Raw genomic sequence first — 18,219 nt, forward strand, 5'->3', positions numbered from 1 at the left:
CAGGGAATCATGAACAGAGTTCTTAAATAACTGGTATAGTCAAATGAAATGGGCACTTACTCTTTACAAATGGCATAATGGGCACTAGACTGACCATTTTATTTTTGACTTAAAGCTTTTCTTTTTTTTTTTCTGCTACCTTTATTACTGTCATATTTTGGAAAAAAACTATTTATTGAACTAGTAGTTTTATATGATCTGTATTTAATTTAATATCTGAGTGTTTTCTCAGTATTAAAAATAGATGTGGCAAAATATATATATATACTATTGCTGGGCAGCTTGTTGTGCAAATGATTTTGTGCATGTGAGGGCACAGTACACAACTGTGCATGCTCTCTTCAAGGCAAAACTGTGTTGAGAAACACTTTGCACAAAGTTTGTGTGTTGGACCTTGAGTATTAAGAAGGAATCAGTCTGGCAGCATGTGAGTTTTTAGGCATTTCTCTGCTGCTGCTGGTATCCTCAGTGTCGCAGAATCCACTGGTAGTTGTGCTCTTCAGCAGAGTGGGTTTTCAGAGCGTTTAGTGAAGATAGGAGGTGACATTGTTTCTGATATGAAACTGCAAAAGCAGGAAATTGTCTGCCATGTATGGGTTAGTTTCTGGTCCCTCAATAAACCTCCCAACAGATTCACACAGAAGCTGAATCCTGGAGAAAAGCTTGTAGCTCCAACATTGTTTTTCCCCAGTCAAGGGTGCCAGAGAAGGACATTTGTGTGTCTGTGATATTTCCTCCTCCTCCTGTAGGTGAACCAGGAGGAGGGTTGATAACAGCAGTAACCAAGTCTTCGTGTGGCATTTTCCCTTCATGTGGTGAAAACACCTTCCCCATGAGATGGATGCTGTCATCTGCGTTATTATACACAGTGCTCCTAAGCACTCTGCTAGACACGCTACTGGGGTGTGAAACTTCTGTTCCAGTGCCTCTTGCAAGATTCACTCTAGGAAAAGTTAGCAGAGAAGGGCGTGTGTCTAATAAATCTGCTTCAAAAGGTGCATGGAGTATCCTTAGAGCTGACTGAGTGATGTTGTTATGCAAGGGTTAAGTTCTCAAAGGGGAATCCTTAGATGATGAAGAGCTGTTGGCAGTCATCCTTGTGTCAAAAGTGGATCAAAGAAAATGAGGTGCAGGAAATGTGCCTTTGTGCTTGGATAGTCTCAGTGAGCAGAGCAGCCCCTGAGGGATTCTTGGAGCAGTGCATACATTTAGAGCATTCCTAAGGCAGTTCCTAGTAAAACAAGGATGGAAAGACAAATTAAGTAACCTCAAAGATCAAGGGAGCTCAAGGACAGCTCAAAGTCACTTTTGTCCTTGCCACTTAAGCTATGTTGTGTAAAATTAAGCAATTGAAAATCATTATCTTTTTACAAAATTGAATTCTGTGGGATCAATTCCACATCCGTTGTAATAATTCAATCAAAACCTGGATCTGAAAATTATATTTCTTTCACTTTCTTGCTGGCACACAATTTCTCTTTTGCTGCCAAATGCTGCAGTGCTGTGCCATGGCAGCTGGAGGGTAGAGCCACAGACCTCACAAAATGCAGAGGCATCCCAAAGCTGGTTGTTGAACATCTGTGAGAGGGCAGCTCTCTAGCAATTATGTCTCCCATTTCTCTTTTGCATAATTTTATTGGTAGCTCTGGGCAGTCCGCAAAGGTATATTTTTTTTGTCATCTTAGTGTATGAGTTTGTTTAAAACTAAATATTCTCTCTCGTGGGAGATTGTGACTTTAGAAATCTTATTTCTTTTCTAATTATGATGAAGATTCATAGCCGTAATATTTTTCACGAACCAAATTGTTCCAAATTTATGCTTTGACTTAAAGTAAGTTATTCAGACTGGCAAAAAGTCTGTTTTGATTATATGCAAATATTTTCCTTCAGCTAAGTATCGCACAATTTTACTTCATTAATGTTACAAACTTTGAACTGGGAGCAGATTACTGTGTAAACATGGCACATTTTAACAGTAACAAAATGCTACAATGATTTCCATGTAAATATTTGGAAGATATTAGTATTTCCTGTTAATGTAATGGAACTGGCATTCTCACATAAATTTGTAGTATGAGAAAATAGTCACTGCTTAGCATGTTAACGTTCCCCTGTAACGTTATCCACCACCGTTGTATATCTAATATAAACCAGTCATCCAAGCTAAGCTCTATTTGTGATGGAGACTACTTCTTTGTCAGTTTCTTCTGAAACAGGTATCTTAGGGTCCATTTTCACATCCCTTTTCTCTAATGACAAAGCCAGCTTTCAATGAAAAAGGAGAGTTTTCCTTAAGAATTGTACTTTTACTACAGGAAACTGAAAGAAGCTTTTTTTTTGACCACTCCACGAGGAGTGGTCAACTTTCAGATGTAAGGCCATAGCTCAGACCAGTTACATTCTACAAACAAAAACAGAAATTGTTTGCCAGCGAAGCTTTAGGTCATATGGATAAATCTTATTCACAACAAGCACTGGTACAATCTGTGTTAGCTCTCAGTGTCACATCTGTACACAGCTAGCAGAAATGGATTGGATGCCTTCTCTACCAGCAGTCACCCCAGCCTGAAGAGAGAAAACAAGAAGTAGAAGTGGTAGAGCAGAATGGATCTCCCCTGTACAGTTATCTCAAAGGTCCTTGAAAAGCCTTTGTAGGCTTTAAGTAGCATATATATGCTTCCTGGCAGTTTTAATAGAGGTGAGACATAGTGCAAAACCTTGCCCTTATTATCTGTGAGTAATAAGCAGCTAGTATTATAAAAATAGACATATGAGTAATGAACAGCTGTTCTATAAAAAGAGAAATCTTTCTAAGTTAATGTGACAATATATGCAGGCATGAATATGTGTGTGTATACACTACACAATTAGTAGATTAAGAGGACTCAATAGAAGGCATATTTTTGGATTTGAAGAAGTGTTTTTGGCATGCTATTTCTCAACTGTAATGAAAATAGTCATTCAGCTCTATTTCAGTAGATGTACATGTACACTGAAAACTGAATAAGAAGGCATAATTAGTAAGTCACTAATTCAAGGGCAATATGCCAAGTAGGGAAAGTAGTATCAAGAGGAGGACCTAAGGAATCCATCTTGCATCTTATCTAACAGGTAAATTTTGTAAGAAAAATGTAAATGGCATGGGGAATATTTTTTTTGTGTGAGTTCTGTTGGTAGCTGTAGCACAATGGTGGGTGGCAACCTGCAGTGTACTATATTTTGTGACTGCGATTAAAAGATTTTTTTTTTTATGTGCAGCTTACTGGTTTTATTAGAAACAAAAATTTGATGTTTGAAAGGATAAGTACACACTCTACAGAGCATTGGCGAGGATAAAAAGAGTGGTTGGAGAACATGATTCAGGAAACATCACCATTCAGGGGAGAAACTGGCCACTGAGTGACTAAATAAAGTGAGGAAATGAGAAACAAAGCAACGTTTTGTGTAACTAGGGGCAGTCAGGAAGCAGGCATACTGTGAGCAGCAGGAAAGAGGACTACAGGAATTTTTGTACAACTGTAAATGTCTAGTCATTCTGTATGTCATGGAAACTGCTGATGATCTTTGACAATCCAAGTGAATATTGTATCAGGGAGTTGCTCAGTGCCTGGTTACGAAAAGCTCTTCAGGCTGATTCACTTACCACCCTTCAAGGAAGATTTTTGTCAGCACTGTGCAGGTGGGCAAGGAGGTGGCGTTCTGTCTTTTGTGGATGGGATACCAGATGGGATTGCAACAGCTGCTGAATAGGTTTTCTGAAGTAAATAAGCAAAGATTTACCAGGGATATTTCAGACTAGCATACATGACTGGCTTTAGTTCCACAGAATATAATGATTTTGGAAATCTTCTAATGGTTCCAGAGAAGAAAGCTGTCCAAGGTACATTCTTATATGCACATAAAACAATACAGAAAGTAAAATAAAAATAAAGTCTGTAAGTATTCTGTTAGCCTGATATATTGATTAAAACTTACAGATTTATGAAACAGATGTCTGTGTTCTCTGGGGAAAAGAGGCTGTATGGTTTGACTGGCCTCTAGCTCGCTAAAGGGGAAGCAACTTTTTGGATTTGTTAAGCCAGACTTGTTTGAATGGTATTAAATTAGCAACCAAGGCAAATAATGGAAAAACATAGACTAAAAATCATTTGTTTAGAAGAGAGTCAAAGTGTCGAGAATAAAATTAATCAAGACACCAAGGACTGAGAGAGGAGTTCTTTAATTGCCTGCTGCCAATGTGATGAAGCTGGCTAATAGCCAAGTGAAAATGGAATGGAGTTATTCATTTCTAAGTCTAAATGCTGATAAGCTGAAATTCCTCAGACTAGGAAGGGAAGATTCCTGTGGTTGAAATCAAAGGACAGAAATAGATTGGGAACAGCATTACATGGCAAAAATGTCATTTCCTCTTTCCCCAGCCATTCAACCAAGTGACTTAGAAGGCCAAAGGATTGATTAATACCCAAAACAAATGTTGATGTGCTTGCTGATGACTGCTATAGACTGCCAACTAGAGACCTGGTTAAAATACTAATTAACCTACTGTGTGTAGGGAGAGGAAAAAATTCTTGTGGGTGGGTGGGTGAAGCCTTCAATACAAATGGCAGAATGTGGGAGAATATCTTTGTGGCTGCTGAGTAGACAGTGGTATCTGAATGGGAATCCTCATATCACATATTAGGATATCATGTTAGACCTGTTCTCAGTAAATAAAGAACTGAGCTAAGAATTAAAACCGGTGTTATGCAATTGAAGGTGGTTGTGGCTTGAATACACGCTTCTTTGCAAATAGAATAAAATCTGAAGCAGTCTGATATGTAGTTGGACCCAGGTATTCAAATAAATGTACTTTGTTGCCTAAATAACTTCTGAGCTGCTGTATCTGGATACTTCCAGAAGATGCAAATCTTCCAAAGTTTAAAGCAATGTCATGCTAACTCAGTTGAAAGAAAGACAGTGGACAGAAAAATATAGGCAAGAATTGAGTTGTATGTGTAAACAGCTAGAAATCTGCAAATCCATAGATGAAGAGGGTATAAAGCTGGTATAAAACTGAGGAGGGGAAAAACAAAAAAAAAAAACGAACAAAAAAAACCCACAACCATATATACATATATTGCTATATTGTTTTAAGTAAAAGAAAGTTGGAAAGTAGGAAGTTTAACATCAGAAGGAACCAGCAGCAGAGTTAGGAAGTTTAAGGAAGTTTTTCAAGGACATTCATAGAATAAACATCTTAGCAATGATATTAATCAGTCATAGATGTGTGAGGAAGGATTGTCAATAACACAGATAAAAAGAGTTCAACAAATACTTATTGTCTAGGAAAAAAACAGCAATTGATGCTTCATCATCCCATAGCAATGATGCAGGTGTTTCCATAACAACACAGATTTGTGGAAAAAACAGTTGTTAAAATGTTCAGTTTGTGAAACAACTGGTCAAGACAGCTTGTGTTCAAGATTTTGAAAGAATTAGCTAAAGATTTTTAAAAGCAATCAGTGTTGAATTTTTCAGTAAGTGCTGAGATTCTGAAGAAATTCCAGAGAACTGGAAGAAAGTTAATGTCACATTAGTATTTAAAAAGGGTAAATGAAATATGCTGGATGGCTGTATTTAATTACATATACTCTACTAGTGTGAATAAGACTTGATAGCATGAAGATTGCTTCCTTAACATCAGTCTAAGTAAAAATATCAGAACACTTGATATAGGATCAAAGAACTGGAAAAGGGTTTATAATTGCTTGTCAATCAAAGCAGCTTATTTGATAAGACTTTTTGTTGCAGTGTCATTTTTAGTGAGTTTACAAGTTTGACAAAATTCGCAAAGTGGATATAGGACATTCCAATTTCAATCAAATACTTAAATTGGTAACACTTAATAGTACCTCTGTGCATACCTGGGCTGGTACAAATCAGTATGTCACATGTGGGTTTAAAATGAAAGTATAAATAGGAATAATTGCCAATTAACTCTGCTTATAAGGGTCAGTTCTGGGCTGCGTGCTAATTAACTCTTCTAGCAGTGAGTCAGAAGACAATGTGAAAACTATACTGATAACATAAAAATTAAGATATGAAGTGATAAGGCAGAGTCCTTAGCTCCCCAAAAAGCATCTATCTAAAAGGGAAAGAATGAAGATAGAGAGGGTGAGAATGCCTTTTCTGGAAGAAAATACGCCAGGGAAGCGCTTAATGTCATTGTCGATGATCAATTAAGAAAAAGTATTTTGGCCAAAATGACTGATGTGATTGTAGCACAGAACAGGGAGATCTCAGGAGGGAGCAGAATGGCCATTCTGCTTTGCATGGCATGAGTATGCACTGATGTCTGCCTTTGAGCAAGAATCCTTAAAATCTCGAGAGGATTCTGAGATCCTAAGGTATTGCCTCATATGATAAGCTTTGGTAAAAATGTATTTTGTCACATTGCTCCCCTTTTTGATCAGTGCCAGCAATGTATCTGGACAGAGCACAAAAAGAGCAATGCAGTAAGAGAGGGACACGGGGACCAACTAACGAGCAAACAATAAGAAAGTTTAACAGCAGGCCGCCAGAGATCCCAGGGACATTTTCAAGGTGAAAGGTTAACAACTTAAAGCTGTAAATACTCATGAAGGAGGGAGATTATTTACTGAATTGAAAGTGGAAGGTTTAGGAGTAATTGAAAAATACTAGGATAGGTTGTAGATTGAGTCTTTTTGTCTAGTCTGAGTTCCTGACAGTCAGATTTATTAGTCTGTACGTTAGTTTGTCTTCTAAAAGAATCAGTGAGAAATATTGAGTTGCTATTTTGATATTGCAAAGGACAAAGTGCTAGAAAATGCTCTAAAGGAAGTTACTGTTTTGGCAAGAAGACGGCTTGGGTGATCTGGAATTGGTTTCCCATCATGAGTTCTATAAGTATTTTCTTTTCTTCTGTGAAGTAGCATCAGGATTCAGGAAAAATTTCAGCCCTGCAGGTGTCTGAATGCTTTTTCAGCAAGGTAGTGAAAGAAATGGAATTACCTTCTGACTGCTGGAGGCTCCTGGTCTTACTGTGTTCTAGTAAAGAAAAAAGCAATGGATTTGTGCTGTGCTGTTAAAAGATCCCATATCTTTGCTGTGACAGTTGAATATCATTATATTTACTTGTTCTTCCTGATACTTTAATGTTCCTTAATGGCAGACTTAACCTGTAACCACAGATTTCCTCTCCGTCTTTTATTTCTCTTCACTTAAATCATTGCCTCGTACTGATGAAGACAGAGAAATGAAGTATTTAATACAGGACGGTCTTTTTTGTTTGTTTAATGGTGGCATTCATGTCATATACGAATTGCGTACAAGCGTCTATGAGAGGTTGTGATGTGAGGTTATTGAAAGCATCTCTGGAGCTCCTAGTTTCAAGGAAGAGTGAAGAAAAGTTTCTGTAAGTGTCTGTATGTGCTAGATCTTCAGTTCAATCAGAGAGGCTGAATGAGCATCAAAGTGATTGATGTGTAAAGTAAGGGTTTAGGCTGGAATGTTACAAAACTACTATCCAGATCTCATGCATGTATTCATCATGCTGTGAGGCCCTCTTCAGCTCATTATTGGCCAGAAATCCTTTGCTGTGAGAAAATAAATGGATGGATGCACGTTCCTGTGGGTGAATATGAAAGAATTCTTTGCCTGTCACTGGGTCTAGGGTCTTCTGTCCATGCATATTTTGTCTCTCCATGAACTCAGCTGTAATGACTGCCTCTTGTATGTGCAGTGCAGTAAGTTGCATTATCCCAGAGCTGGTGAATAGGATTGTTACCAGGTATTTGGATGAACCCATTTGGATTTTGCCAGCCTCTAATAGGATGTTTCTGAGAGCCTGCATCATGAGTAACGTATTTAACAAACCAAGTTTCATGCAGTGCTCTTTGTGACAAAGCAGTACTCAAGTTTTAATATATCTTAATACCAGACCAGCAAACTTGATAGACACTTATCTCACCCATACAAAAACCTTTTGTACCTTGCGTGTCCTAGCTATTACCAATGTTAATTGAATTTATTCATTTATTTTTCAAGCTAAAGCAGTAAATTCATGTTTCAAATAGCTTAGGCCTCTGTTCCTGCTAGTCTGCCACTGGAATGCCTGATTGCTGATGATAAAGAAGAGGAAAAACCCAAAGGTGTTTATGTGATTGAGAGGGAGTAGTGCAAGACAAATGTTTTGGTTAAGTTTTATTACGAGGAGTGTCTCTAGCAGAACATCTGCTGTGACTTTATGTTTTGTGAGTCCCATAATGTTCAGGTTATTTCCAAGATACATGAGCAGCTTGGAATGTGAGTGGTGGAACAGACTTTACAGAAAACCCTGAGGGAAGCAAATACTGAAGCTACAGCAGTGCTTAAACAAAGCTCTAAAGGTACAGAACTAAACCATGTCTCCAGAGACACAGCATAATTTGGGAGGAGGAGACTCAAGTTGTTAAAAGGTCTTGTTCTCTTTCCAGAGCAAAATTTCTTTTCATTTGGTGAAATAGATGTGTTTGCAACATGATTGATTTTTGGCATACCATGAGTGTTTTTTAATAGCTTTATGAAGAGATTCCACCATTGCTTTTCATAAAGCAAGCCTTCACAGACTTTGGCCAGCTAAGCACCAAGTAAGAATTCACATTTGTTTAGTGAATTTCTTCCCATTATTGAACCTTACGTAACAAACCAGTTTCAGTGCTTTATATACAGTACAGAATCAGCTTTTCAAACGTTAATGTCCCTACATATTTTGAACATAAAGGCACCAATAATCATAGTGTTGGACAGTTGGTCTGTGGAGACCACAGGTCTATCATCAGGTACAGCAGGTGTCTGCTGCGGTTTGATAGTTTTTCTGCTTTAAAGTTATCCTTTGCTTGGTAGCACGTGGAGGCTGATGGCTGTTCTTTAATACTGTAAGAAAAGATGGAACAACAACACAGTATTCTCACAATATAAAACATTTTGTAGTATTTTATTCACGATGCGATGCATGTTGTCATATCTATGACAAGACAATAGTTGTGTAGCAGTTTAAAATCAGACCAGGTATTGCTGAAAAACTAAAAGCAGTGATAAGTTTGAGAAAATTGAACAAATGTTCAAGATTTTTCTTTTTTTCCAGATCCTTCTGTATGTTTTCATAATACTACTGTACAAACTATTCCTATTTAGAAAAGCTTCGCTGTTGTCAGTGGTATGATATACATCCTTGTCTCAACTGCAGTTCCTGTGAGTAGGACTCCTGCTTCCTCTGACATAATTTCGCATTTTTATATTGCTGAATTCATAACCCACATGGCTGAGGTTTGAAGGCAACTCATTTTGCATTTCCCTGTCCTTGAACACTTTCTGAAAACAAATATTTTTGTTTTCGACAACCTGCTTATGATTCATGGAAAATAAAAGACTGGGAAGAATTTTAAATAAAGTTTACTACATGTTTAGACTGGTATGTATGCATTTTCACATGCGCAGGTTCAAATAAAAAAACATGCCATTGTGGTATGAATTATTCCAAAGAGAAGTCAGAAGGTACTGAATATTTAATTGTTGGAAGTACTGCAGTGAATAACAATTTTGGTAGATCTGTTTTTCCTTGAACAACATAAATGTGATCCAGAAGAACATGTCAGTTTAAAACTAGCTAATCTTAGCATGCTGGATTTCATATTCCCATTAAATCACAGCAAGAATGAAGTAGAAAGTAACTTATATGGCCTTCTATATAATATGAGATTTTGGTCATTTTTCCAGAACAACCAGACTTTACAATATGACTCCATGATTTGATCTGAATAAAAATGCACAAATACATATGTATTGGTGTCATAAATATGGTCCAATGTCACAGTTATCAGTGCTTTTTAGACATGTGACAGAGGGTTATCATTGAGATAGAGCAGTGCAGGTGAATTAAAGGGTGTTGAAGAGACTACATATTACTAGATACCAGATACCAGGACATTACCTAATTACTTTGAAAATTAGTCTTCATGTGTGGCAGTAAGGAAGGAATCTGTTTTCTGAAAGTATGAGTGATGCATAGGTTTCAGCGTTAGTTTCAGATGTGGCATTACTCTTGTGTGCTGAAGATGAGAGCACTTATGCAGGTCCTACCACAAGTCTGCTGCTAAATCCGTGTCACATATTCTGTAGATAGCGTGTATTTTACAGTTGAATTATTCTTCCATTCCATTAGAGCAATAAGTCTTGGACTGTGAATTTCAAAGGGTATTTCTCCGTGAGAGTGGAAGAAGTAGAACATCTACTAAGTTAGAACATCTAAGTTAGAATCATCTAAGATAGAACATCAAAGATAGAACATCTAAGTTAGAACATCTTCTGTCTCTGCAAGCAGATAGCTCCAAAGTTCTGTATTTCTCCTGTGCATGCATTTCCAGAATAAAAGGTGTAGTAATTGGCAAGCAACTGTGTGCCTGCCATTCAGATATACTGTTGTTAGGACACAGGTGCTGCTGGAATACAGTATCTCTTTAGGGGTTATAGACTGATAAAAACAAGGGTGGATAGAGTAGTAAATATTAAACATGGGTAATGTATATTTAACAGAGCCCCATTATATTAAGGTAAATAAGATCTGTTAAATACATGTTTAGGTTTAAAGATATGGGAGCATAGTTCTGTGTAAAAACATCCAACTATCCCTTGCTTTTTTTGTTTTGTTATAGTTGTCTTCTGTGCTGGATCACATGAAGAAAGCTCTTCTTCACCAAATCCATCTCAGAAGCTCTCCCTGATAAGAAATAGCATGGTGTCGTTGCATCAGCCTTCTAAACCAGGTACCACAAATCCTGTTCCTTACATCCTCCTTGTTTATACTTCTGAAGGTGCAAGATGCTGGCAGTCACAAGGACACTTCACCAGAAAGCTGTGCCACTGGGTTTCTGACTGGAAATTGGACAATGACTCAAAGTCCAGTGTAACCTTAAAGGAATCCCTCACTTCCTTATTAAAATAAATAAATAAATAAATCTTCTCCATCAGCACAGTGAAATCCACCACATTTGGGTTTGGGAGGTCTTTGAACAACTCTAATTAGCGGAGCTGCTGTCTAGCAACTGTAGACCAAAGTAGCTTTCCTGATACAGAATGAAGTTTTTTTTTTCAACTAGAATTTTCTTTTTCTATGAATTTTAAAAGCCCTCTGAGCTGGACAAAATGCTTGTGGGATGAATTTGGTCTTAATGTGTTGTTGGGATAAATTGAGCAAGTGTCACACTTCATAAACACCCAAGGGAAAGGAGCCAGCTGCTGTCTGTGGGATGGAAATGTGGAAATTGCAGTGACACCTTTCAATTTAGGAAAATAATCACAGAATAATTTCAGTTGGAAGGGACATCTTCGGATCATCTAGTCCAACCTGCCTGCTAAAGCAGGGTCACCTTCAGCAGGTTGCCCCTGACCGCCTCCGGTTGTGTTCTGAGTATATCTGTAGATGGAGACTGCACAACTACATTTTCTTGTGTTCCAGTTGAGTTTCCTGATTTTTAATTTGTGCATTTTGTCCTGTCATTGGGCATTACTGAGAAGTGTCTGGCTTCCTCTTCATTCACTCCCATCAGGTGTTTATGCACATTGATAAAGTCCCCCTGAGCTTTCTCTTCTCTAGGCTGATGAGCTCCAGCTCAGTCAGCCTCTCCTCACATATACTTCAGTCCCTCAATCATCTTTGTGGGCCTATGCTGGACTTGTTCAAACAAGCCTGTATCTTTCTTGTGCAGGGTAGCCTAGAGCTGGACAAAATACTTTGGATGTGGCCTCATCTGTGCTGAGTTCAGAGGAGGGATCACCTCCCTCAATCTGCTCTTCCTAATGCAGCCCAGAATGCTGTTTGTTGGCCTTCTTGAGTCACAAGGATGCTTTGCTGGCTCATGGACAGCTTGTTCTTACCAGGTCCCCAGTGGTCTAGAGGGTATTTAATTCTTTAAAGTGTCACTTTCCTGACATTCCCTATGATTGTCACTTTCCTGACATTCCCTATGATTGTTCATGAGATTTCTTCAATTTAAGCTTTTTCAGATCACACTTGTAAAACCTGAATATATCTTCTTTGCTGATTGTAGTAATGTAGATGTATTTCTGTCTTACATTTTTCCTTCTCATTTCTGTCACATTTTGCTTTTCTGGGGTCCTGCATTTGAAGTTCCCCGCTTTCACAGGTGCTAAGCAAAGTTGGATATGAGACATCTGAAAGGTGGTGCATGGTAGCATTAGAGATTGCAGCTTCTGGTGTTCTCTTATGCTGTGGTCACGTGAGTGTACCCAGTTCTTTTGCACTGTGATTTATGCTAAACATTAGCTTCTTGGTGATAGATCTTTCCATTGCAATGCAATGCATGCAGTCTATTGCCAGAAAGTTCAGTGGCCATTTTCACCAGATACCAACAACTTCCCTGATCTGTTTCAAACTCTTCTTATGGGCATTCAGATCCTCTCAGGCCATAAGTTGTGGCAGAGGCATTATACAGTCCAGAGAGTATGGGAATGAGTTGTTTTTGAAGGAAAATGTTGTGTTTACTTACTTGAGCTTTTATACTGCTTTGTTATGTGAGGCACATTCTAAGGATTAAGCCTTAGTTGGTACAGTCCTTCCTACTGCAAGTGGGGATATTGATAAGATTACTTTATCATAAATATTTGTTTCGATAGTCCTCTATTAAATATATATAATAAATATTTTTTTTTTATTTCCCAGGCTCCCACGTTGCTCTCTTGCACTGTTGTGCTGTTGAGAGTCAAATTGTTTTCTGAGTTTTATGACCAATCAGATTTTAACTGATAAAAATACTACTACTACTGCCAATAACTCTGTGAGTACTGGGCTAACCTGTCAAGCTTTAATAAATTTAAACAATATAGCAGGTCTCTCTTTGTCTCAAACATGCATGTAGTTTCTGATCTGCTATTGAGATCCCTGAAGGTATTTTAATGGATCATCAAACCATAGCCTGAGTGTGTGCACAGACATCTTTCTCTAGATCCACCAAAGCCAGGAGAGTGGCAGGTGTCCTCCTTCCTGTGCCCTGCTGGAAATAAATGCTGCACACACATATGCACAGACACAATTTGCTACTTCAGCTTCGTGTGGTTTGCATTTAAAAATTATGGGCTGAACCATGCAGTAGACCTTTGCTAAGCTGTATGGATTTGGTGAGGTGGGCTGAGAAGCTCTTCAGGTGATTGTCTCAGCTGGAAGGTTGAGAAAGGCAATAACCTCCAGCAGTGAGCTGGTGAGACAGGGCTGGGGACGATGCAGAGGAACTGGAAGAGGATGTGTGCATTCAGGTGGGCGATCACAGCCTGCTCCAAGCCCAAGTGATATGCAACCATAACACCCATGTTTCTCTTATGCACACTGGGTGGTGTGCATAAAAACATAGTTATAGTTAACTTTAAAAATTAGGAAAACTTGTCTACTTTGTCTGTTGCAATCAAAACTTGCCTTTTCCCCTGTGGCAGCTTCCATTTCCCTTTTTTTTTTTTTTTTTTTTTCCCCTGAATGTTTAGTTAGATTAAAGCCAATCTTCTGGAGGCTCTTTTTATTATTATTTTTTTTCTTCGTATTTCCGCCCCCCCTTGTTTTCCCTGTGCAACATCCAGTTCTTGTTATATGCCTAACCTTAATTCTGTTCTTAATACCTGTCTTTTCTTCTCCCCAGGAGTAGGGCTACCGAAGGGGTAAGGTTGTGTCATTTATGTGTGCAAGGTCTGAATACTCTCTGAATATCAGGATCCCAAATATGAATGTTTACACTCTTACTGTTTCACATATGGCCTCGGGGTCCTCAAGTTATTACTGTGACATTATTATTAGTATTGAAAATAAATACAATGCATGTTAATATCAGCTTACCATATCTATTCAACTCCATTCTGTGTGGGAGAGCTTTGTGCAGCTAACATCCCTTCGGGGAGCTTATATTAAATTGATGAGAGAACAGTGAATTACTTGTCTGGTTTATAATATGCTGATTATGAAAAATTCTGGCTAGGATGATCTAGCGTTCTCAGTGCTGCAAATGGGCTCTGGAGTTTGTTAGGAGGGCATCTATCCTGCTGGAGGAAAGCAAAACTGCTAGGGAATAATAATAATAATAATAATAATAAAGCTTTCATTGCTCAGCTGTTTTGCTTGAGACCCTAGAGTTTCCTTTGTTCCTCTCTGCCAAAATGCTAAATCCATACATTTTCAGTATCTCTGCTGCACTAGTTATTATTCCCATTCAGGATTTTATGTACATGTGGACAGACCATCCACTAATGTAAATTCACTGTTGATACTGGTGGGAAGATGTTGATTTACACCTGCCAAGAATTTCCAGAGTTGTTTTTCTCTCAGTCATGTACCTTCACCTGCCCAGTGTGGGAACTGTTTTTACTGCACAAGGTAAGCTTCTTTATTCCCTTCAGATCTTCTATTTCTTGGGACAGAGAGCCCTCATACATTGTATATCTGCTCATTCATGTCCCCACATAAGCCCTGCCTTTTTAAATGGGAAAAGCCTCAGTGAAAGCTTTTGTTTCTCATAACAGAAATATCTTGTATCATCGGCTCAAGCTGCTCCTGGGTGACGTCAACAGACAGTTTTGGGAAACCAGACTGGGTGTTATCTTCGGTTGGTGTCCTGGTGTCTCAGGAGAGGCAGCAACTGGTTCTGGAAAACAGTTCCTCCCATGGAGATGTTGAAGGTAAGCAGAGTTACAGTTCACCCCCGACTGGACACCTGCTTTTTCCCAGCACCAGTAATAGCTGTGGGCTACAGCAATTGGAGTTGTCAGGCTGTAACCTTGCTTACATATCACTAAAAATACTGCCACATGCTGGTTCTGGTTTGCAGCTTGTAGGTGCATTGTCTGTGCCCAAGAGAATCAGTCACTAAGAGCCATATCATGAATATTACCTGTATGTGTACTGCTTGGGTTGTATACACATGTACTGTGTATGCAGCCAGGCCCGTTATATACTCCCTTTGTGTCTCCCTGTTTTAGTATAAGCTACTTTTGCTTAGAGACTGGAGTTTTCTTAGGAAACTCAATCCTTTACAAGCCAGGGCTGGTTCCTCATGATTGCTGTCTGACTTGCAAAGTCTTTGGCTTTTGTTTTGTTGGATGTCTTCACTCTGCTTTGTTCGGTTTCTTCTCTTCTCATTCCTTCTGTCACTTCCTTACATATTTCCCTCACTTTTACTTCAGTCTTCTTTCTGTTATTTTCAGTTTTTTATGCATAGTCCTCTGCTTCCTTCTTGTGATTTCTTTCCTCAAACTCATTATCCATTTGCTTATTATTATTGCTCTTCCATCCACACTGTGTGTCTCTCTTCTTTTGTTTTTTTTTTTTCCTCACAGGGGACATTTTCCTCCTGAACACCAGTAGGCTACCAGATAGATGTGAGTTCAGCCTACATAGCCCCATCCTGCCTGGGAGCGTGGACTCTTGCTTGCTGGAACTGGCCATATATTCACAGGATGCTGTTCCTCTCCTCCAGAGGTTCACAGCTGAAATCAGATATGTGGACACAAACAGAAATATAATAATTTCTCTGAGAGTTGGCCATGAGGAGGATGCCGGGTAAGAAATTAATTTGCAGCTGTTTAGACTTTGAATTGCAGGGTAGGATGGAGTCCCTCCAGGCCACTATGTATCAATGTCTTCTTCCTTCTTGAGATCATTACTTCTGTTAGAGCAGAAAATAGAAGAATTGTCAGGACTGAAGCGTGCAGCTTCCTGCCAGGATGTCTGTAATAGACCCAGGTTTTGTGTGTCCCCTTTGCAAAGAACACTCCTGATGAGAAATCATTCTTCCTCCCTTGCAATCAGAAGAGTCAAGAGTGGTAGACTCTTGCACTGATGCTAGGACTATGGATTTAAAGTGCACTCCATCCAACAGCTGCCTTGGCAAAATGACTTATATCTCTAAGTATTCAAGAGGTCCTGTCTTTGGGAGTGTAAGGGTCACATTTTGAGGTAGGGCTAACTCTGTCTCTTTTGTAATGTCTGTCCTTCTGTCTGCTAAGTTCAGGAGCACCCTCTTTTGCTTCATGTGTAAAGTCCAGAGAGGTGAAAAGCAAAGGTTAGAGGTGAGAAGAGGTGAAGGCAAAAAATAATAATAATAAAAAAATAAAAATCAGCAACCCTGGATCTTGTCCTGTGCTTTCTACTCTTTGATCTTCCCCAAATTTTATTTTTTTCATTCCTGCATGTAGCAGAACACAGTAAGGAGGATAAATGGGTAAAGGGAATGAATCACAACAGGAAAAGGAGAAAAGTCCACGTGGCATCTGATTTTGCCATTTTCTATGTGCTTGTTTTTTCCTTTGCTGCAATCTGCCTTGTAAGAACCTGGGTCAGGCACACAACAGAGCTCTTTATTTCCATCACCTGACTGACTCCCATAGAGAACTTAAGCAATAGATCCCAGTTCTTGTTTTCTTTGAATTCTTTGGCACTCCCCAGGCTGCCATGGAGTTCTGCAGCCAAGACTTCTGGTCAGCCGAAGAACGCAGAGTTTGACTAAAAAAACGTACTCTCTCTCAGATCCCTCTCTCGCTCCTACTTTTAGCTATTGCTCACTTCCTTCCTGGCTACTCCTTCCCCTTCTTTTTACCAGTTTCACAAGGAACCTGTTACATTTTCTGGGATCAATTTCTAATGTCCTTTTTCACATATAATTGTCCTTTCTGCTTTAAATACTTGACAAGCCTGTACTTGCCTAAGCAAATGCAGCCACAGTTCCCCCATATTAACTCATAAAATACCCTTCCGATGCACCTAGCTGCCCAGAGCAGGCTTTGATCGCAGTCATTGCAGCGTCTCTGGAATGAATCATAGACGTTAAAGAGCTTATTTGGGCACAACAAAACAAATTTGCATAAAATTATCATCTGTCTAAATGATGGCATTTGGACATACTAGAATGGAGTTAGCTTTTCTAGAAGTTAATATGACCATTGGTATTATTTTTTCCTTGTGGGTGGAAATGAAGCACTGGTAAATCCAGTGGCTTTAGTTTCAAGAATTCAGAGGTGGAAAGTGACTGACTAAGTACTGTTTTAAATAAAGATAGAAAGAAGGGGAAGGAACAAAGACAGAATAGAACTATTAGGAACTATTTTAGAATAAATATCCTTATTTTACCCCTCCTTTATGGGGCAACTCTTTAAAATCTCTGCACAATTCCAGAAAAATCTGTGTGGAGGCAGAACAGAATTTATTTCTACACAGTGTTTGGGCTGGTTCTTACTAGGCAGATAGTCTGAAATGAACATTCTTTCTGTGATTAAGATTTTAACAGTATTGGTTGTTAAGAACAGAAACCATCCTGAAGCATTCCCGCTTTCCAGAAGGAGTGGAAGTTCTACAAGCTTTTGTGTGTTATCCAATCACAGCTGCACAATTTGGAGCAGAACAAGGGGGTCAGTGAGGAAATGACCTTGAGATAGATGCCTATGTGTAGTATGTATTTTAACTGCTAATTACTACTGAGGGATTATCTTGAAATCAGAGTAGAAACATAGATATAGAAAAAAGGCTAGGTGTCACTTTTTCAGACAGTCAGGCACTCCAGAAAATCCTGCTTCAGTCCCCTCTGCCACCTCTCAATTCCCAGATCAAGCTACACTTCATTATGAATTTCAATTGTACCAGCTCACTTCAGTGAACTCTCCTCTGTCTGGTTTTAGAAATCTGTTGGTTGCGTTTCTTCCTTCAGGGTTCATAAGCTACACAGTTCTCAAAAGCTTAAGAGATATGTCACTCATGAGAAAAATTTGCTCTCCTGTCCACCTTACTAACTGCTAGGTTTTATCAATAAATCTGTTGTGTTGACACTGCCACTCATTTTTTTTCACAAATGTACTGCCATGAAAGAAAAACAGAAATTCAGGTACCAAGTCCTCCAGACAAGTAGAACAAGCTCATATTATTTATTATATACCACACCTATACCACATGGGTATTCTCAGTTACTCTGTTAAAGGGAGAACTACTGGGGAAGTGAGGTGTTTGGAATTCTATATATTTTCAGAAATATGTATAAAATCTCATGATCTCAATGGATATCAAACATCAAGAGTCTGTATTTTTGCTTGTAGGTCCAAGCCTTCATTTGGCACTTGGCTGAAAGCTGTCTTCACTTTGTTATGGTTATAGCTGTGGTGCCTGTTCAGATCACAGTTAATGTCTTTCTGACTACTTTG

The 18,219-nt window shown here is 38.8% G+C and overlaps 1 protein-coding gene across 2 annotated transcripts in view; it reads left to right on the forward strand.

Annotated features, from left to right (window-relative positions):
• LTK (leukocyte receptor tyrosine kinase) overlaps positions 1-18,219 on the forward strand; it is a 123,375-nt gene that overhangs the window by 58,809 nt on the left and 46,347 nt on the right. For both annotated transcript variants that reach the window (XM_035327385.1, XM_035327386.1), the window contains 3 exons: positions 10,692-10,802; positions 14,557-14,712; positions 15,370-15,592. In XM_035327385.1, coding sequence (XP_035183276.1) covers positions 10,692-10,802; positions 14,557-14,712; positions 15,370-15,592 — 490 coding nt within the window. The remainder of the gene's footprint in view (positions 1-10,691; positions 10,803-14,556; positions 14,713-15,369; positions 15,593-18,219) is intronic.

This window comes from Oxyura jamaicensis, chromosome 5 (genome assembly GCF_011077185.1).
Source record: "Oxyura jamaicensis isolate SHBP4307 breed ruddy duck chromosome 5, BPBGC_Ojam_1.0, whole genome shotgun sequence".
NCBI classification, from domain to species: Eukaryota; Metazoa; Chordata; class Aves; order Anseriformes; family Anatidae; genus Oxyura; species Oxyura jamaicensis.